We start from the raw sequence: 21,901 nt of genomic DNA, 5'->3' as shown, positions 1-21,901 counted from the left end.
TGATCTGCAAGCATCAATCCCCAAACATCCAACCTTAAGGGTAGTGTTAAATTTTGCCTGGTGAGTTAAGTGTCGGTAAAGCAGAGATCTTGTTAGAGTTTAGTTGCTGAGCGATGAACCTCTGTGTTGTCTGGAGCTTCTAAATCAACAGTGGTGAACTGTGCTTGAGAGGAAAGGAAGCAGCCCTGAAATACAGCAAGGTTTTCATGTTTCCTGCTTGGACAGAATCAACTTCAGGGGAGGCCAACATCAGACAAGGTCCCTCTGTGACATTGATGGATCAGGACAGAGCGCAGACAATGGCAGGCACATGGTCCAAGCCACAACCTACTGATCATAAATATTCACCCTTCCCAGATAATACCCTAAGGTCAGCTGCTCTGCCCGGTTCATCTGCCCCCCTTATAGGTAAGTGTCCCTGGGGTCTCCAATCACAGAATCACCGCCCTGTGTGAGTTATCCACTCTGTGCTATTTTATTATGGTAATCTAAGCAAACCTTAGATTACCTGCTTCCTGTCAGCCTGCAGTCCCAAGCAAAGTCTGGCTTCCTTAACCTCCCCAGCTGCTAGCACAAATCCTTCCTTTCTTGAGTCCCGAGATGCCCCATGGCTTTGCTGTCCACACCGCCATGAGCAATAGGCCCTGGGTATCCAGGTTCTCCGTCATGGGGGTCTTTGGAGGCTCTGACCAAGGGGTCACGGGGCCCCGCCTCGCACTTCCTCCATCTTGTTTGTCTCAGACAATCTTAGTGAACATATTTTTAGAATAAAGCCTTGAAATTCTAACAGTTGAAATCCCACTGTCGTGTTTCCTTCTGTTTTTCCTTTTGTTTTAAAGTGCGACAGAAATAAGATTCAAATATATCAAGGGAGTTAATTACACTTGGAATTTTAAAGAATTCTGAGGTCCCTTCATAGGCAATAGTAATATCTCCACTAAGTACATTACCTCTGGCTGGTAGGAAGCTGGTTAATAAAATTAAGCGATGTAGGTTTTGTATCAATTGAAGACATTTGTTATTTTTGCCTGTCTAGAGCCCTTACACACCCTCTCCTCTGACAGCTCATAGAAACTTTCTTTCCTGCGGGGAATTCAGTAATGGGGTGAGCTCCACGATCACACACTAACTTCTCCCTCCACCCACCCCCGACCCCATACACATAACACAAAATGCGATACACCTGTGATCTTGGTCTGTTGAACCAGAAAACCCCAATCCCCTTGCCACACTGATTGGTTTAGGGAAGGCAGGTAACCTAGGACTGGCCAGAACTGGGGCTGACACAGCAACTTTCTGCCAAGTCTAAGTTGGTACCTGCACAGCTGTGATGCCACTCATCCTCAACACCATTCACTTTAAGTTATGATTATGCTAATTTATGATAAAATTATGCTAAATTGATATAATTTAAATATAATCTCATTGTGATAACTTATGAATTCACCTCTGGACTACAAACTGTCTAGGGTCATTCTGAAGCTAAGCATCTCCAATTCATGGCTTTCTAATGGGGGGACATCAAATGTGGCCTAACCACCTCAGTGCTGTGGATTAACATTAATGGACACAAGCAAACATTCCATTGTTCACATTGAGAAGAAAACATACATCAAGACTTACTCTTATTAAAAAGCAAGTAAATACAACTTATTATCTACAAAGAGTTTCATCTATTCTGAGTCTGAACATACCACAAAAACAGGATCGTTGGCAGCAGAATGTGGCAAAGCATTTGTTCCACTGAGGAAGGTATGGACCAAATTGTGGAGGTTGGTCATTGGAAAGTCCAAGGTCCCATCTGCTTTGTCAAACCCTTCCAGGGCATTCCTGAGAACAATCAGTGTGTCAGCGACAACAGTCATGAATTAATAAAGGTTTCTTTTTATTTCCAGCCTGAGATCAGGTAGGGGAATAGGATATTGTGACATAGCTAATTAACTACAAATTAGTCCCAACCTTTAATGATGACCTTCTCTAAGAGGAGGGCATTTTCAATCAACACTACTCTGTACCTACTCATTTGGATTATATACTTTTTATGGACAGGTAGGACAATTATTTACGTGCATAGCTATCCTCCATCCCAAATTATGAACTCCTAGAGGTAGAGGCTGTGTTTGCTTTGTTCAGATTTTTGTGATCAGGGCTCAGCACCATCTCCAATACACAGTCAGTGATCAATAAATATTTTTTAATTAATATATAACCACGCATTCCATTTCTCAACTAAATAAATCTGCCATTTGATTGTGATGTATTCAGCATTCTAAACATATCCCAAAGTTTCCTTAGCCTCCTCTCTTTTCCTCTTCCCTATTTTCAGGAAATTCTAATTGTCCGTACCTTAACTCAGTGATCCTCAAATTTAAGCATATATTGGAATCACTGAAGAAAAACACATATTTCATGCCCCACTTCCAGAGTTTTTGCTGCAGAAGGTATGGGCTGGGTTCTAGCAATCTGTAGTTCTAACCAGCTCCCAGGTGGTACCGATTATGGTGGTGTCAGCTCCACATTTGGAGAATGACTCCCTGTACCAACATCTACATGGAATGCACTCTGTTTTCTAAGCACTTCTGTCATGATGAAAAACAAATGCATTTTATCTGTTTCAAAACAATCTTAAATGTCACCCTTTACCTCACTTTTGACACTACCCAGAGGACTGTGACCAGCCCTGGCACAGACTCAAGCCTTCCTTCACTTAGCATAACCTCTCCATTTAAGCTCCACCTCCCATCCCTGGCCCCAAGTCAGTCATATAATTTACACACAGTCTCATTTGGAGACTGTGATCTATCCATCATTCCTTTTGGCCCTTATTCATCTTTGTTTAGTATCTTGTTTATATCTCTACATATTTCTCATCATCCTCAAAGCCTTTTTAGAGGGAGAAAAATATCAGCGGTCCTTTAAAATCAAGTATTATAATTTCACTGCTGTGCTATGATTTGAACTGAATTTAGTTTGTTTTTCTAGAGAGCTCAGATTCCAAATTAATGTGTATAACTGATATTGTTTTGTAAGATAAAGGAGCATAAGCAAATATCTTCAATACTACACATATAAATTTGTTTATTTAACATATAGAATATTACTATTCAGCTATAAAAAAAGTTGCCATTTGCAGCAACATGGGTGGAAATGGGAGGGGTAATGCTAAATGGGATAAGTCAGAAGGAAAAAGAAAAATACTGGATGGTTTCATTCATATGTGGAATACAGAGAATCAAAACAAAGGAACAGACAAAACTAAACCAGAACAAACCCTAGAAATCTCACTGTAGAATTGAGACTACAGAGGGAGGTGTGGTAGGGGTAGGTAATGGGGGTGGGGCTCAATGGACTGTGATAAATATTATATTTAATGGGGTACCCTGGTTCTGAAGGCCTTACCAAAAACAGAAATACAGAAGATGACTTTGAATAACTAAATTAGATGGTGTGAAAGCCATACTATTAATTATAATTATAATGAGTATATAACAACTCTCCTGACACTGATGTTTTATTAACTGCTCTCATCCGGCCCCTCTCCCTTACTTGGTTTTGTAGCTCTTCCCCAACACTTGGATTTCCCGCCAGTTCATTCTAACCACAGACTGAAATTGTCAAAAGTGTAAGATGCCAGTCTAGCAGAGCTCAGCGCACCAACCTGAAGCTGAAGGTAGAGTTCTGGAAGAAAGGGGGATTGTCAAACTTGTTGAGCGACAGGCAATCTTGAATGTCTTTTAAGGTTGGCAATTTCTCATTGTTTCTTCCCACTTGATTTCTTCTCAACAAACCTTCATAGGTCCCATTACATAGCGTGACTCGTTGGTTGTAGTCATCTAAGCTAAGATGTGTAAGAAACGTAAAAATAGAGAAACCAAATAAAGGAGTGATAAAGACAAGCTTAAAAACTAACCCTTGAGCGCTGACTACAGAACTGAAGCATCCGGGGAGGGCTGGGAGGAGTAAAAACAGAGAGAAGAATACAATGAGCTGTGGGGTAGACTGTTGGGTGACGTGGCGGCAGGTACACTCCAGTAACTACACCTGAAGGGGAGGATCCTGTACTTCTACAATACCAACAATAATATAAGCTGATATTACTTCAATAAAAATAAACCCCTTTAAAAAACTGCAAAATTTCAATTAAAAAAAAAACCTAAAAATAATATGTCTTGCTTTGTAGTAGATAATTTCATAACTTTGGGCCAACCAGACCAATCGGGTAATAGTCACAGACTACATAGTACCATGATAAATTATGCAGTTCTTTACATATTAATTATACATTGCATGTCATGATATACATTATTGATTTATAATTTATATTGCAATATGCATTATTGTATAATGGATGTGATACCTTACAAGGGTCAAAAATATATAGTAAGGGCCTCCCCGGTGGCACAGCGGCTGAGTGCTGGGTTGCAAAGCTGCCCGCAGCCTCTGCAGCGCTGGTTCGATCCCCGGCTGCTCCCCGGCCACCGGAGGAGGGTCCCACATGGCACGCAGACCTCTCCTGCCGCCCGCTGCTCCCCTCAGCAGTGTACTTCGGTCCTTCTGCCTGCTCTGCTCCCCGCTCTGGCTCTGGTGAATTCTCTCACCCTCCCGTGCTTCTGACTGTACCCAGTGCTTGTATAAATAAATACATAAATCTTTAAAAAAATAAAATAAAGTAAAATAATAATCAAAAAATATATATGGTAAAAGAACTACCTTTGAAAGCAACTAAGGATTGAGAAGTCTCAAAACATAGATGTATAACTATGAAGAACACTGCTCCACTTCCAGGCAATAAGAGCCGTTAGGAGGCAAGAGGGTGACTCTTGTCACATACATTTGAGTCTTGAGGAGCTGAAGAGAAAACAGGGTGGCCCATAACTTACTCGACTGAGGCAGTTTGGGCAGAAGTGTCCATGTCAAGTTAATCAGACATTTTAAACAAACTGATGGCAAGTGGCAGAGGTCAGAGTAAAAGCAGATGGGACTATCTAGAAGAGAGGCACTGAGGGAGACACTCTATTAGAAACCGTACGAAAGCAGTGGGGGTGGTTATGTGGTAAACACGGAGGTTGAAAAGGTTCCATCCCGTAAAAGGTGATACCCCGGGGCCTGCTGTGACCTGGAATTCCACCTCCAGAAAACTATTTAGCTAGTAGATTTGAATATTTAAAAATTTTTCTGTGTGGGTTTTAATGGGTGAGGGGGTAGTATGAGCGTGTGTGAGAATAGAATCTGCACCTACGTGAGGCTGAGGGAGGCCAGTGCCTAAAAACGAGGCCCAGCAAGGCCTGTCAGGCAGCATTTCCCCAAGTGTATTCCAGTGACATGGTCTATGAAGTGTAGGTCACAGAGTGAGACAAGTTTAGTTCCTTCCTGAAGAATAATTATGTTTACATAAGAAAGACTCTAAGAGATCTAAAATGAAAATAACTTTTTCACTCAGTATATTCCTTCAATTTATTTGATCATGAAATCTCCTTCACATACTACCTATGAATACCCTAAAGCAGGGTGAGAAATAGTACTCCATGGCATCAAGTTAAGTCACGTGAAAAACACTTATAATGTGCCTGTGTGCTGTGGAGCACTGTCTGGTGATCTGTCAAAAGGATTAGGGGGTAGAAGATAGGCTCCCCACTACCTCAGCTGGGGCCCCATAAGTGTGGGCCTGTCCAGGCTCAGAGGCATTGGTTCTGAAGCTCTGTGGCACGGGGCAGACAAAAGACACGGGACAAGGGAGGTAGAACGATGGGTTTACTAACAGAAAACCTTGAAGGGAAGAAAATAAATAAGGAAGGTGTCCCCCTGGGAATCTTTTTCTGAAAAGTATCATAGGAAAGAGAAACTCACTCAGTGAATCCCCAAAGACAGAACTGCTCAGGGCTGCAGGCTGCAGTCTACCTGCTTATGCGTCTTTATAGGTTCAGAACTCCTTCTCTCCTGCCCCTCTCAACTCACCAGCAGTCCATGGCAGCCAGACTGCTTGCAGACTTTTCTAGCTTCATGTGTGATATTCCCTCCACCTGAGACACACGCTCCCCTCCATCTGCATAAGGTTTTAAAGTCTTAAGGGTAATCGCCATCACATCCTTAGAATTTCCCTGCCTCTCTTCTGAGCTTTCTGTGTACACCTATTAGGATGATCCTGGCACTGCATTGTAACCTTTTTACATGCAATCTACCTTTGTACCTATAAAACAATATTCAAAAGGAAAGCTATATTTTATTTGTCTTTGTTTTCCCAGCACTATTACACTGCTTAGAATATGACTGGTGCTTAAGAAATGTCTGAATGTAGGAATGAACTACTTCTAATTTCAAAAGAGATGATCTCAAAATGACAGGCAAGTATCCTGAACATCCAAGTGCCATTTCCATACCTCTATTCTTTTGTATTAAGGGACTTAGAGTGTTTTAAAATCCCACTATGGTTTGGAAAACCATTGTTTGCAAATATAAATAGAGCACACCATGCATTAGGCACAGAAACATAAAATGACTCTCCATCCCTCAGGCAAGTAAGACAAATTAAGTCTCTGGATTTTCATGCAGGTGCATCCGAATTACCTGTCACAGACAATCTCCCAATTGGAAAATCTGGAGTTCGTGCTAATGAGGGTTGGGTCGTCTTGTCTCGCCGCCCCCAGGAGCTGGTCTGTACACACGTCACACTCGTTTCCCCCGGTGGCAAAGTTCCAGTAGGGCAAAGCAAAGGACTCGTTGCCAGTGAGCCGCTAGAAGCAAAGAGCACGCCTAGTCACAGAATTCGTGCCATCGGATACGAGAAAGCATGAGAGCAAAGTCTGATGTGCATCATCACCAAAATGTGGAACAAAATGAAAAGAACCAAATGTAGAGTTTGAACCAACCTGGAGATCTCTTTCCAGCCACAACAAATGGTACCGGTGCCAGGTGACAAAGGCGGGTCCTTGATGCGAGAAATCTATGGCCTTATATGGGCGCCCTGGTCCTACAACAATCGGAAGCCATTAGGGAGCACAGAATCAGTCTTTCAATCTTACCTGGGGTGTGTCTGCAGAGCCTTTAAGTGTATCATGTTTTAGCCAAAATAAAATTTGTTTTTGCAACAATAATTTCAGAAGCAACAAGCACCTTCATGATATGGTCTCCTCCCTCTCTCCAAGTTGGATTGCCAACAGAAATCCAAAATATCAAAATTCAGGTCACTTTAACATAACATGAAAAATGACATATTTAACTTCTATGCACATTTCATTGAGATGAAATAAGAGTAGCTAAAGGAAGGGGTCATTAAAAACTAAAGGCAATAGAATCTTTAAAGACAGTTTCTAACCTAGTCTCACAAATGTGCAAGTTTATAAGGGAGGGATTAATTCATAATCAGACAACCTCCTCTGTGCTCAGCCCTAATTCAGCATTTATAGAACGAAAAGAACTTACATTGATTGTACCTCAGCCATCAATCAGTCCCAACAACTAGCTGACAAGCTTGGTCGCCGAGACCAGAAGAGGGAAAAATACATTCAAGCCCATTTGGCCCGGTCACTGGAACTGCCAATTTTAGTGAACAGCTTTGGGCAATTTAATGACCTCCTTATAGCCTGTTCCATCCCTCTTTCCTTTTCATAACAGCTTTTGATGGTTATGTAGAAACTTGAGCTAACTTCAGTTCTTTTTTAAAGTACCTATAATAACTTCAGGGAGCTGAAGAGACATGAATATAAATTTAATTTCTAGATATGACCAGAAACTATAGTTTTCTTTCCCTCTTGAGAGACAACCCTCTCATAAAGCAAAAATTCCTCAGAGTGATGACAGGAAAACCATAAAGGTTTATAGCCAGGAGAGCCTTCTTATCTATAGATAAAGAAAGACAGATGCTTCCCTTAGAGGCAAGTTTTTTAAAAGCCGTTCCGCTGAGGAAAGAACTGCTCCTGCTGCTGTTGACCACACAGTCCTTTTTTAATGTTTTGATCCAGAACAAAGTTTAAAGTTCTCAAAACAATACAATCTAGTAACAGTGAACCAGTGAAAAAACTCTAGGACAGACAATTCTATTTGAAAACCTCCCTCCTCAAAGTGGTGTTTCCAACCACCCCGACACCAGGAGGGGTCCCCAAAGTGGAGGGCGTTGCAGGTTGAGTCAAGGGCTCAAGCCCCATGCGCAGCCTGGAATGGACTCAAGTCCTCCTGGAACAAACTGTGTCTACAGATTTCGCCTGACTGAACAATGAGTGAGGACAGAGCTGATTCTACTAGAGGAATGAAATTCCTAACAAACCATTCCACGGCCCACTCGTAGGCCCAATTTTTAGGATCCCGAGGCCTCCATTTTCTCAAACAACCAATATTAATTGTGGTCCCAGGGGCTAAGCAGGAGAAATTATATTTGAGCTGCACAGCGATGGCCCAGCTTATGCTGGTCCTGGGCAACAAAACAACCCCACAAAACCTGGGGGGTCCAGCAGTACACAGGCGTAACAGTGACCTGAAAGGCGAAGACTAAGACATGTGAATTCAATGGAATTAAGCTGAGATGCACACTTCCAACACAGACACTAATTCTGCAGAAAGAAGGTTCATGTGCCTAAGCTTATGTTCAGTTAATGCCTCTAATTTGAAGGAAAGGTCAGTGATGGTTTCCATGGTCAGATTTAGGAATGTTTCCTTCTGGAATTAAGAGGAATTTGCACTCACTTCATCAGGTCTGGCCTTTGAGGATTAACAACTTCAAAGCGACAAGTTTAGACTTTGGACCCAAAACACAAGCCACGGGACAGAACTTTTCGAATGTCCGCAGCCAATGTATAGGAAGAAACTTCTCCTTTCTTACTTCAGACAGGGCCTCCCTGGTGGTGCAGCGGGTTGAGCGCAGCACTGTGAAGCTTCTGTAAGCACCGGTTCGATTCCCAGCCGGCCAGAGAGATACTGTTTTCATAAAACTAATCCCTCCTTGAGGTCTTCTTCTTGCTAACTAACTTGTATGAAATTACTTCCTAGCCATCCACCTGCTCAATCCCAAACCAGTAAGAATAGACCTTAAGGTAAGGAAAAAACCCACCTAATAGTGTATCTCTGACAGAATAGTAATGGAGCCACACAAAGAAATCGTAAATGCTGCAGTTGGCGATCTGGGGCTGGGTCCTGTTGGGCCCGAGCAGGCCCAGCCAGTGCTGCGTGGTGATCACGTAGTCGGGGTGTGGGGTGTTCTTCGCCAGGTCTAAGGCACCCAAGAACTGCTCCCTCTCCTGAGGCGTCAGCGAATGGATGTTCTTCCGAATGACCGGTGGTTTCTTCCGATCACAGTTGGGACCCGTCCAGCCGAACTTGCAGTCTCCACAGTCATAACCAGCAAAGTTTCCTGGTGTATTTTAAAAATAATAATAATAAAGGGAGAGATGGAAGAAGTATTTGTCATTTGGAAGAAATTTCTCCACGTGAACACTGGAGTAGAATGGAAGCGGGGGACAAAGTCTTATGAGAAGGCAATAAAAGCCAGTTTCCTCCCCTTTTATAATGTTTGCATCTCCAAGTGGACTGAAGACCAAAGCATTAACTATTAATTATTAATTAATTATTAATAAATTATTATTAAGCATTAATTATTTCCAAAAACGAAACAGGACATAAGTGCATGATATATGATTATAGGCTGATATGTGTCTCCCCCAAATTCATGTTAAAATCCTACTGTCTGGTACCCCAGTATATGCCTACTTGGAGAGGGGGTATTTCAGGAGGCAATTAAGTTAAATGAGGTCACCTGGGTGGCCTTAATCCAGTATCTTCCCAGGTGTCCTTGAAAGTGAGGAAATTTAGACACAGAAAGTTACTGAGGCAAGACCATAGGGAGCCGCAGGGAGAAACAGCAACCCGCCGAGACCTTGATCTGGAAGGACAGGCCTCCAGAACTGAGACAGAATGAGTTTCTCCTGCCCCCCAAGCTGTGGTACTTTGTGATGCAGCCTCAGCAAGCTAACGCCTGTGCTGTCTCGCACCTCTCCTTCCTCTCACCGGTCACACAAAGGGCCCCCCTCGTGCTTTTCACACCCCCACATGGGTGGGGCAGGAGCCTGGGATACCCGCTGCAGATCCCTGCTCCCCCGTGGCACACACCACAAGCACCCACACCAAAGCATTCACTGATTTCGAGGGGGAAAGAATATATCCAGCTGGGCCTCCCTGGTGGTGCAAGGGGTTAAAGCACAGCGCTGTGAGGCTTGTCTGCAGCCTCTGCAGCACAAGTTTGCTCCCCGGCTGGCCAGGGAGCTATCCACATGGCACAGCAGACCTCTCCTGTCTTGCCCACTGTTCCCCTCAGCAGCGTATTTTAGTTGATTTGCCTGTTCTGCTCCCTACCCTGTCTCTGGTGAATCCTCCCTCCTGCACCTCTGGCCTGTACCCCAATTCTTGTACGCATAAATATATAAATCTTAAATATATATATATATATATGCCAGCTGAAGGTGCAACCAAAATAAGTAAGCTCATATCCAGAAATGTAGGTGACATCTAACACTAGAAATGCTGGTTTATTTCACAAAGGAGGCAGAATGAAGGCAAAATCCACACAGGCTGGCGGGTCATCAGGGTGAATTAGCAGCCAACAAACCCCAAATCCCAGCAGCGCTCCATGTCAGCTGCACTAATGACTCTGCTTCATCCACCAGGGAATGAGAACTACTTCCATCAAATGCCAAGCATCTTTCTGATTAGCTCTAAAATTTAAATTATTTGAGCTTGCCCTTGACTTTCTTCTTAGCCTTGAATATTGCTTTTGCTATGACCATCCATCCTTCTTTAGGTGATGATATGTTAGACAGTAAATATTTAAATACTATTCAAGTAGGACAGTTGCATGGGAGTTTGGGGGAAGGTGAGTGAAGCAGGTGGCATGGGGTGGTGTGAAAATGTACCCCCAAAATGATATAGTTATGCAAAATACATAACTAAACATATCAATAATATTTCAGGAAAATACATGCATGCATACATACATACATAGACACATACATGCTTAAATATTCATGTGAAATGTCACAACAAAAGGGAATAATAACACTGACCCCCCCAGGGGGTGAGAGGGGCTATAGAAAGCATTTAACTGGGTGACCAGCTCCCATGCGCCCCTCATCCTCCCTCATGCTCCCAGATCTTCACTTGCTCTTCCTTCTGTCTACCTTTTCCCTCACCATCTTCCTAAATTCTTCTTTACCAGAGTTACCTCTCGTAAGCATCATGATGAGCTTCTATAAGGTCATCCTTGATTCCACAGATGGGATCAGGTACCCCTGGTCTGTGCTCCCATGGAAACTTGATTCTATTGTATTTATCCCACTGACTGTAAAATCTACTTGTCTCCACTACAGGCTAACAAAGGTTGTTATTCTGCAGCCCAGGCCTGGATTTGGCCCTAATCAAAATTAAAATCTGCCAAATGAGTGAAAGACAAGTCCAACCAAATCATCACGAGGAGTGCTTTTAATAGCTCTTAATCTTATTTGTTAACTATGTCTCCAGGAAGCTGAAATGCTAAAATTTTTAAATAAGAAATAAATATAAAGCATGTCATAGATAATTCAATAAACAAATTTTCTTCCTTTCTCTTTGAGTCCTTGTGGCTTAAAAGAAAAAGAAAGCCCTGAAAAGATAAACTTTAAGTATAAAAGTTAAAGTGAATAAATAATATGAGAGAGAGATCATTTGGATCTCTAAAGGAAAAATAGCATAAAAATGAAAATAATTGGCATTTGTACTATGTAAAGAAAATGCACAGATCTCCTTTATTATTTATTCAACAGACCGTTTCATGGTTACAGAAAATTTTCTTTAAATATCTTAAAGAGGAAGAATTTTGTTAAATAACTGGCTACTTGGGTTTTATGCTCTTTGTAGCATATATAATATATCTACCTAACCTTAAATAGCTCAATTATCTGTATTTTCCCATGTTTTTTAAGAGATTGAGTTAAACATTAAAATTTATATTGATTTCTGGAGTGAAACTGTTAAACTACAAATTAATGGCAAATATTTATTGAGCATCTATTACAATATCAAATGCTGTACAAAATGCTGCAGTCATCATGGTCTTGGGTGCCTTTCTTTTCCCTCAGTGTAGCTACTAAAAATGTGTAGTATCTAGTTTAAAAACGCCTTTGATTAAAGCACATCATGGAGTTGAGCAGCTTTGACATGAATAGAAAATTTTTTCAGGAATCATTGAAAAAAAGGCACCTGAAGAATACTAAGAACCCAAACTTCCAGCTCTTGCCTACAGCCAGATAACTGAAGGAGAATACAGTCACAGCCCTAAAATGAAAGAGTAATTCTTTCCTTCAAAATATTAAGAAAGAGCACACCTAAACTGTATAATAAATTCAGTACACTTCTATACTAAGGCATGAAACTTAGAATTTTGGGGTCTTACTGAAATCAAGTAATTAGAAGCTAATTTATGCCATAAGTTTTATGATTCCTGCACTTTCTTTGCTACAATTCTTTTTGGTTGCTAGCACAAAATTACTAATAACTAATTATCTCCCCCATTCATTTATTCAATAATATATTAACACCTACTCCTTAAAGGATCATCAAAACTAAGCATACCTCCACTGCTTTATGTATGTTCAGACAAGTTGCCACACTTTGAACTTAACCGCTCAGCCCTGTCATATTGGGATAAGCGCTACTTCACAGGGTTCTTATGGAAAACAAATGTGTTCATAAATTCGATCAGTCTGAACCGTGTCTGACACAGAGTAGGTTCCGTGTTAGGTGTTATTATCTTTATTACGAAAGACCACTTAGGGAGCAGTATTGTAAATATTTGTTTTCATATCTGTCTTACTTATCCACTCCACTGTGGGCACCTTCATGTTGAGATTTTCCCCCTCTGTGTACCTGAACATAATTGGTGCTAAATAAATACTGGTTGGGTGGGTGATAAAGGAATCCATGAATAATTGAAAGAAAAGACATTTTAATAGTAGGGATGCAGATGATGGACATAAGCTGATAAAATATCAGTGCATGTCTAACGGTGGAGAAAGTGAAAACAGAGGGATAAACTGAGATCCGGGAAGAACAAAAAGTGACATGATTAATTCTGACTCAGAAGACCAGAGATGCTTCATAATCATGTTGAACAAAGCTGTCTAGTTTCACCAAACCTGGGTTACCCCTGCAAAGCTCCGTACAGACATTCTAGTAAGAAAGCGTTTGTCCCTATCTGAGCTCATGTAGTCTGGGTCTACACTGACATGTGGTCTACACTGATGTGTAGTCTGTGGAAAAATTCCTTTTCCAGTGTGGCTCAGAGAATATACACAAAGCTCAGAAGTCAGGCCCCTTTCGTTTCTGAGCTTCGAAATTTGGTCCAATGAATGTGCTGAATGCCAAAGACAAATGAAAAGGACCGAACAAAAATCTAGCACACAACTTATTTAGTTAGTTAGTTTAGCTCTCCTACTAGTTCCTTACATCAATTTAATGAGTTAATTTTTCCTTTAATTCAATAATAGCAGCAGCAAAAAATATAATATAAAATATAAATATTCTCTCTAAGAAAATGCAATAATAAAAATAAATCTTTTTTAAAAGGGTTAATAAATATAAGCTTATTTATAATCATAAAATATAATCATTTTAGCAAGGACTGAATTCTCTTGCTGGGAAGCGGAGAGAGAGAAAAAAAACCAAGGATCCTGAGAAACTGATCTGTGGACCAATGAGTGTGTCCTTGAGCAAAAATGAAATTTAAAAAGTCAAAGTTCTCTGCCTGCTTAGCACTGGGATAATAATGGAAAGGGAGCGAAGAACAACCAGACAATACACGTTTCTACATGAACAGCATCAGCTCAACCTCAGGAGGCTATTAGACTAAATAAGCTTAAAGACCACCGATTAGTGAATTTACAAGGAACTCTAAATAGCCTATTCCTTTTAATTAGACATTCTATTATTTTAATAACAATACTTTATACTCACCTGGGGCCTTTCATCTGCAAAGCTCAAAAGGATTTTACAAGTGTGGTTTCATCATTATCCCCATTTCAGAGATTGGAACATGGAGGCACTTAGTCACTTGTATGAACAAGAAGTTTTCAGACAACTGTTCAAAAACAATTTGATGCGCACGTTTTTCAGAAGTCCAAAGTCTGCAACGGGTAGATTCTCAGAAATGCCAACTGGCAAGAAAGACTTGTAAGGTGAACGGCTCATGCCAAAGTCTCCTGAAACTCAGCTCTTCCTGACAATTAAGTTCAATAATGTTTTATTCCAACTTCTACAGAGAATAGGGAAGTGCCCTCTAGAGAATTTGAATAGTAATTTAGGCTTTTCTTTCCTCAGAGTTTGCCTTTATTTCTATGCATTAGGCTAAAATATCTTACCAACTTCCAGGCATGTTTATTTTTTTCTCAAAGATTTATTTATTTATGCATACAAGAGCTGGGGTACAGGCCAGAGGTGTGGGGGGTGACAGGATCCACCAGAGACAGAGTGGGGAACAGAACAGGCAGACTGACTGAAATACACTGCTGAGGGGAGCAGTGGGAGAGACAGAAGTGGTCTGCTGTGCCATGTGGGTAGCTCCCTGGCTGGCCGGGGATGGAACTTGTGCTGCAGAGGCTGCAGACATAAGATCAGTGCACACAATGGTGACCTGTAGGTGTGATGTTGCACAGAACTCCGGACCTTATTCAACTTGCTTAACTGAGACTTTCTACCCAGGGAATAGTAACTCCCCATGCACTACTACTCTCCCCTCCATTCCACTCTTTGATTCCACAAATGACTGTCTTAGGTACCACAGGTACGTGGAATCATGCAGTAACTGTCCTTCTGTAATTGGCTTATTTCACTTATCATGATGTCCTCCTGATTCATCCATGGTGTCACATATTACAGAATTTCCTACTTTTTTAAGGCTGAATACTAGTCATCTGATGTATATGCCACTTGGCAAGGAAGTGGAGAAAGTGAAACCCTGGTGCACTATTGGTGGATATTCAAAATGGGCCTGCTGCTATGGAAAACAGTGTGGGGGTTCCTTTAAAATTTAAAAAGAATTATCATATGATCCAGCAATCCCATTTCTGAGCATATATCCAAAAAGAATTGAAGTCAGGATTTCAAAGAGATATTAGCATTCCCACATATATTGTAGCATTAATCACAAAAGCCAAGATGTAGAAATGCTTAAATGTCCATTAACAGATAAATGACGTTTATTTTTCCATTGAGTTAACAAAGTTCAGGATCATCCACAGTCTAGTTACCAGAAACTAATCTACATCTCTCTGTTGATAAATTATGGGTGACCCCAGGGGAATGCTGGAGTCCTATTTGAAAAAAAACTCTGACACTGCCAGAAAGAGGGGACTTGCGGGACTCCAGATTAGGTTAAATTCTGAAGACTGTCTCCAAACCATGACAAATTTACCCTAGGAAGGCAAGAGACTCACTCTTTGGGAGAGAAAAACTGAGAAACATGTGTCTCGCTTTGGGATACATGTCATATCACCGAATGGTGAATTCTGTGTGTGCTAGATAATTTTCCCGTGCAGGCACGAAGGATTTGGTCTGGTGCCCTGAGTCTCAAAGCAAAAAACCATCAAAGTCATCCTAAGTGGCACCATCCAACATTAGCTGGAAAAAGCTATGGGCCTAAGTAAGTCTAGAAAAATCCAACCATGGAAGTCAGCCACCGTCTGCTTTTGGATCACAGGGGAAGTCAGCCACAGTCTGCTTTTGGATCTCAGGGCAGCCATGACATTGGCTGCAGCTAGAGATGGAGACCACACATTCTGGGAGGCTCTGCTGCCTTGTGTGGAACTGTGGACCTGTGATGGAGGGCAGGCCCTGTGTCTGGCCCACTGGCTTCTCAACTCTGCTTATCCTCTGCAGGGTTGGGGGGGGGGCCCTTTTTATATATTAAAAGTAGGCCATTCTAACCCTAAGCACTGTCACCACCTTAAATATATATATGTATATATATATATATATATATTATTGCTAGTCTGGTCAAAAGATAATAGAGGTCACGGTCAGAAGAATTAATAGTTATATGGGGAGGGCCCAATAGACTAGGGCGGAGGATTTTAAGTGCTTTGGTGTTGGGTGTGATGTCTTGACACAGACCTGAAGGGGGTGATCCTATGCCTCTAAATCATATACAGTGTTGTAAACCACTGTAGGAAGGAAGGAAGGAGTCGATCTTTATGGAAAAAAGAGAGCTAACAGTCATAACTGATTTCCTAGTAGCTTCTGCCCAAGATTCCATACAACCGATTATAAGGTGTGGCATTCCTTCATTGACTGACCCGGCAATACATGTTCTAGAAAAGTTTTCAGAGTCACGGACAAAGAAGTTATTATATCCTGTGCTTTCCAGTCGCCCGGATAATATTAGACCTGCTGACTCTCATTAGACTGAAGAGCCAAGAGAATTGAGATAAGGTCTATGGAAGCAAATGCTTGATTGGCTATTAAATAGTAACAATGTTGGTCACAATGCCTGTCCAGGGCAAAACTAACAGTTCCTTTGAGTCACAGAGTTAACAAGGTGACTCTGAAATGAGTGTAAAGTCAAATTATAAAAACAACTGATGTCCCTCCTGCCTCCGTCTCAAAGTCCTTTGTCGTTTTCCTTTTTATACCCTTATCTAGTTATGATCTGTGTTCTCCTCTGTTCCAGCTTCACATGAGAACAGAAACAAAAATATTTTAAAAAGGAAAATTCATAGGCAGCTGGACGCCGTAGAACAGTGTCCAAAGCTTTACTACGGTTTCCCCTGAGGATTTTTTGTTTGCAGATGCCCTGCAAGGCTTTGGGGGTTCATCACCACTGAGCGAGGCTGCTGAACTCGAGGGGCACATTATGAGACTCAGAAGCTCTAGGGAGATGAGAAATGCAGAGAGGTTCCACAGAAATGGGTAATAAGACAGACCCAGAACTAAAAAAGAACAAATTTTGAAATGTCCACATCAACCCCAGACAAAGGAGCAAGTCACCGCTGTCTTTCTCCAGCCTCCCTTCTCCACGGCATCCCTCCAGCTCTGGCAAAGCTGCAGCCCGGCCATCGCCTTCCCAAGCAAGAGGTGCTCACTTGAGATCTGTTCAGGCCATTGGAAATGCTGCGAGCAGGACTAGGAATCACTGCTGTGGACCCTGTCTTTTCCAGGCCAAGCCTCTCCCACCCCACCCCCAACAAGAGCAAACCCATTTCAGAAGCAGAGGCCACCGAATTCTTCCTGAAAGGACTTGCTCTGAGTTTCAAAGCCAAGTCTGGAGCTGCTTAGCTTCGCCATCCAACAAACCAGCCAATGGTATGTTGGCAGCAGTTCATCTAACCAGGCGTGTCCTGTCATATTTATGTCGCTGCATGAACTAGATGCATGAGGCGGCGTGAAGGAGACCAGCAAGGCCTCAGCCTTCCCCAGCAGCAAACTCGCTTTGCTTTCCCAAGCCTGGTCTGACTGAGCCTAGAGTCCATCTCCTTCGAATGGGCTCCCCCTGACCAGCCGGGGTCCTCCTCAGAGCGTACCTGACAGGTGGGCCCACCTTCCTCACCTGTGCACTTGCAGGTCCGGTCGAAGAACTTCCTCGGCCACCGCTCCCGGTCATCCTGGTTGCGCAGGACGTAAGGGCCACTCCAGGGCCTGGTGTCCACTTGCACCTCCACGCAGCGGCCCCGACCCTGCAGGGAGCCACAGGCGTTGGCGGGCTCGGCGCCCAGCAGCGGGCAGCACTCCTTGGACACCAGGCGGCCGACCGTCATGCAGACCCGGGGGAACTGCGCTGCGGCGCGGGGCAGGCTGGCCCAGCCCAGGCAGCAGCTGAGCAGAAGGCCCCAGCCCAGGGGGCTCATGGCTCCACTCCTTGCTTCTCTCCTGCTCTCCCTGGCCTCCTGCGCGCGCGCTCTTGAGAGGTCACTCTCTGCTCTGATTTTGGGGTTTGGGGTATCTTTCTGTTTTGCCCTCTAGTCCTCTCCTTTTTAAAAAATAGCCGCACTGATCACAGCACCTATGCGTGTGCCCATGTGTGCGTGCACACGCACAGACCATTTTATGGGATTCAAACTGCAACAAATCTAATTCTGTTAGAAGCGCCTTTAACAGCTCAATTTAATGAGGGTAGCGCTTGTCCCGTCTCCTCCATTAAACCAGGCTTTGTCTAATTGAGTTAATTCACAGAGCGCCCCAGTCAGACTCCTTGTTATGCTGGTATTTCTAAGCCCTCTCCTTCCCTCCTTAGCCCTTGACTTTAATTGCCTTGAACTCAGTTCAAAAGCCAAACACCGAGCTGTCTTTATTCTGTCTGGCTTGCCAAGCCATGGGGCCTTGTGGGGTTTGTGGAAGGGCTGGGAGAAGCCGTCATTAGGGGAATTAGCATTAGAGAAATCCTCCTCGTTAGCACATGACCCCAGTGCACAATGAAGTAGATAAAGTTTCTGGCTTTGTTTCAAGGGGGCAAAACCATCTTCATTATCTGGGCTCATGTGCTCCCGCCAAGCTCGTGACCTCAGACTTCCTGGGGAGTCAATGGCTGGCTTGAAAGGCTCTTTGCACACAAGCGTGCTTGCTAAGGACGCCTCACTCCTGACTGCTCCTGACGTGCTGGGAAGACCGCCCCAGGAGTCACGCAACTTCAGAAATAAAGAAACATTTATTTGGGGCTGACGTACAAGGAATTGCTTTGTGCCACAATGAGGGACCCTCTTCCCTGCGCATAATAACTTACTATTCTATTCAGCACATCCAGGCAGCAGATTTTTTTTTAATGACGTAAAGTGCCCGCCATGCCACCAGAAATTGTCATTCTCTGTAAGGAAGGCGGTGAGACTATATGGAGCGAGGACTTCCGCGTGACAGCTTTTGATTCACGTTAAGGTTAAGCATTGTCAAGCATCCGTCTGGAAGGCAGTGCCTCCCCTGGCCGTCTAGGGGTGGAGAAGGGAAAAACAGATCAGCCACAATGGCTGGGTCCATTGATTCCTTCGTGGTGGAAACAGAACCGTCTTAGTGCATTGGGGTCTGTAGAGACAGCTGCTGGGAGACCGCGTCAGACAATTTCTAAAAGCACTTTGTATTTGGGCTTAAAGATACAAAATGTTATGCTCTAAAGCAAATTCCTAAGGTTAAAACCGTTTTGTATATCTTCCCACCCTTACTAAGCATCACCCCAATGATAGGTTGGTGACTGATTAATTGGCATCCCAATTATGACTGGACCTCAGTGTCGTCTGAAACAGAATCTTTGAGGGTGTGACCCAAAAGACCATTTTTCTAAGTTCTCTGCCATTCTCATGTGCGGGCTTAAAAGTTGCCTATCATCCGGGCCTCCCTGGTGGCACAAGGGGTTGATCACAGTGCTGTGAAGCTACCCGCAGCCTCTGCAACATGAGTTTGATTTTTGGCCTGCAAGGGAGCTACCCACATGGCGCAGCAGACCTCTCCTGTCTCGTCCGCTGCTCCCCTCAGCAGTATATTTCAGTCAGTCTGCCTGTTGTGTTCCCTGCTCTGTCTCTGGTGAATCCTCTCACCCCCACACCTCTGGCCTGTACCCCAGCTCTTGTATGCATAAATAAATATTTTAAATAAATAAATAAATAAATAAAAACCACTCATCAGAATAAAGCACAGTCCTCAGGAAATGTTGAAATCGAGTCAACCAAGATTCCATGTTTTCATTGCCCTATCCTGCCTCTACATTACCACAAAGGGGTACCCTGCTCTCAGTGCTGCAGGGTAGAAGCCCACATCTGAGTGTCACTGGGGCTTTGCTCTGCCTGAAGACAGGGGAGGAATCCTTCTTGCCTCTTCCAGCCTCTGGCGAATGGCTGCCATTCCTCATCTTCTTTGGTGAACTGCGCCTCTCTCCAGTCTTTCCCATGGTTTCCTCTTCCTCTGGAAGCTCTCTCTGAATGTCTCTGGTAAGGACAATTGTCATTGGACTTAGGACCTGCCTGGATAATTCAGGAAACTCTTGTCTTGACATTCTTAATTATGTCTGCAAAGAGTCTTCCACCAAATAAAGTCATATCCACAGATACTGGGCATGGACATAGCGCCTAGGAGGCCACATTTGAGCCATTACATCATGGATAGGGTGCTTGAAAAACATGAGGGTTGTGCTATCTCTGAGCTGGAAGGGTGGTCCAGAGCTCATTCATTCATTTCACATGTATTTATGGACCTGGATCCAACATCATTACACTCTGGGGTTGCACAGTCTGTGAAGTCCTGGGGTCACATCAATATTAGATCTAAAGTTCTTGGGTATTGACACTGATGGAGTCAATGACTCTTGTGTCAGAATGCCCCAGGTGGAGGATCTGGGTCTCTTCCTTCACGGCCCTGGCTAGATCCCAAGCTGGCCATCTGTTACCTGGCCCCGGCATGCAGACTGTCATCATCCATCTCCCACAGGACAGCCTGGCCTGACCTCCTCTGTGCCCTAGACTCATCTATCTCTCTTTCTATTTGACCTCTACCTGTAAGTCTAGACATCTCTCCATTAATATGCTCAAAGCAGAACTTTTGCTCTCTCCCCAGCAATTGTTCCTCCATTTTCTTTTCCAGTTTAGTAAAGCCCATCACTACAATTCTGTAAGTCATCCCTGATTCTTTTCTTCCCCACCACCTGCCCCACAGATGCTTCCTGAAATCCTTGGTCCTTCCATGTACTTCTGCAAGTGAGGTCGACAGATGCAGGGATGTGTGTTCATCACCTGCATCAAGGAGAGAAATCGAAGGTCAGAAACTGGCATAACCATTTGATGTTGTCGCAGCCACCAAGCACACAATCAGTGCACTCATCTTACTGAAGAGCCACATCAAGACTACCTTAGTGTCATTAAGGTTATGAAAAATATCATGTGAAATTTGTAAGGCACTTTGTATATCGTCCAACAGACGGCAGTGTCATTCTTATAAGGATCCAGGGAAAAGATTTCTCTCTGTAGCCATAAAAACTGTGCTTCCTTGTAGCAAAGTGCTTATCCTGAACACTTGGACAATGTGATCTTAGCCTCGAATTTCTTTCTTGGCCTTGGCCAAGGACTGGTTCATAGCCGGACTTGCAGCCCACATATCAAGAAACAGATGCACCTGGGTCTGGTTTTATGTTTCCTTCCTTTTGTCGCCCTAATTCTGGGATTTTTATTTTATCCTTTTGCAAATGTATGCATCTCTCTAGCCTATCTCAGCTCTCCTGAGAAAGGAAGCAGAGAGAAACATACACATGCAGGTGTATTTCTGTGTTGGTCTAAGCCGGGTTGTGGTTTGTAAACTGGCATTCCAGAAGAATCCTGAGAAGTTGCTGTAAGTTATCACACATCTAAGGATATATATGTCTAGGAGAGCTCACGTCATGAGCAGGGCTGTAATGAAACATTGTCTTATTTACAAAAGGCAATAGCTGTGCCAGCCACTGAATAACAGACTCTAGGAGGAGATACCTCCAGCGTGCATGGCCAGTGAAAGCCATACAATCAAGGACTAATCTAAGGAATGTTCTGAAATCAAGCAAAGAGAAGCAGCTGTGTACCGTGGAGCTCAACAATCCAGAGTAGCAAATGCCTTGGTAGAAAGCCAGCCATTTAACCAGTCCTTTCACAGGTGAGGCAAGACAGAATGAAAAGAGGCTCTGCTTGTTTTCAGTTAGCTCTGCAACACCTACCGCCATCTTACTCAGGAGAAGGACTCCCTGTGTGTTCGTGGCAGTGAATCGAAAAAGATACTTTAGAGAATTTGCAAGTGGACAGTGAGGAAACATGCAAAACCTAGAGGAAGGAAGTCAGCACCCCTCCCCTACATTCAAAGGAGGAAAAGATGTCTCATAGCCCCCGGTAAGCCATTGAATGGGGTGGGAAAGGTATTCAAGCAATTGTTGTGATTAATACAGAGAAATCATCCG

General features: G+C 43.2%; 1 protein-coding gene across 1 annotated transcript in view; it reads right to left on the bottom strand.

Moving 5' to 3' along the window:
* Positions 1-18,250, bottom strand: part of DCT (dopachrome tautomerase) — a 34,831-nt gene extending 16,581 nt beyond the window's left edge. The window contains exons 1-6 of the mRNA XM_037528799.2: positions 17,555-18,250; positions 9,041-9,340; positions 6,867-6,967; positions 6,565-6,731; positions 3,659-3,838; positions 1,695-1,830 (exon numbers count right to left, since the gene is read on the bottom strand). Of these exons, the coding sequence (XP_037384696.1) occupies positions 1,695-1,830; positions 3,659-3,838; positions 6,565-6,731; positions 6,867-6,967; positions 9,041-9,340; positions 17,555-17,852 (1,182 nt within the window). The 5' untranslated portion in view covers positions 17,853-18,250. The remainder of the gene's footprint in view (positions 1-1,694; positions 1,831-3,658; positions 3,839-6,564; positions 6,732-6,866; positions 6,968-9,040; positions 9,341-17,554) is intronic.
* Between the last annotated feature and the right edge of the window lie 3,651 nt (positions 18,251-21,901).

Source organism: Talpa occidentalis, unplaced genomic scaffold (assembly GCF_014898055.3).
Source record: "Talpa occidentalis isolate TD23 unplaced genomic scaffold, MPIMG_talOcc4v2.1 talOcc4.5, whole genome shotgun sequence".
Lineage (NCBI taxonomy): Eukaryota > Metazoa > Chordata > Mammalia > Eulipotyphla > Talpidae > Talpa > Talpa occidentalis.
The sequence above is the reverse complement of the archived record's forward strand: the minus strand, read 5'-3'. Positions and strand labels throughout refer to the sequence as shown.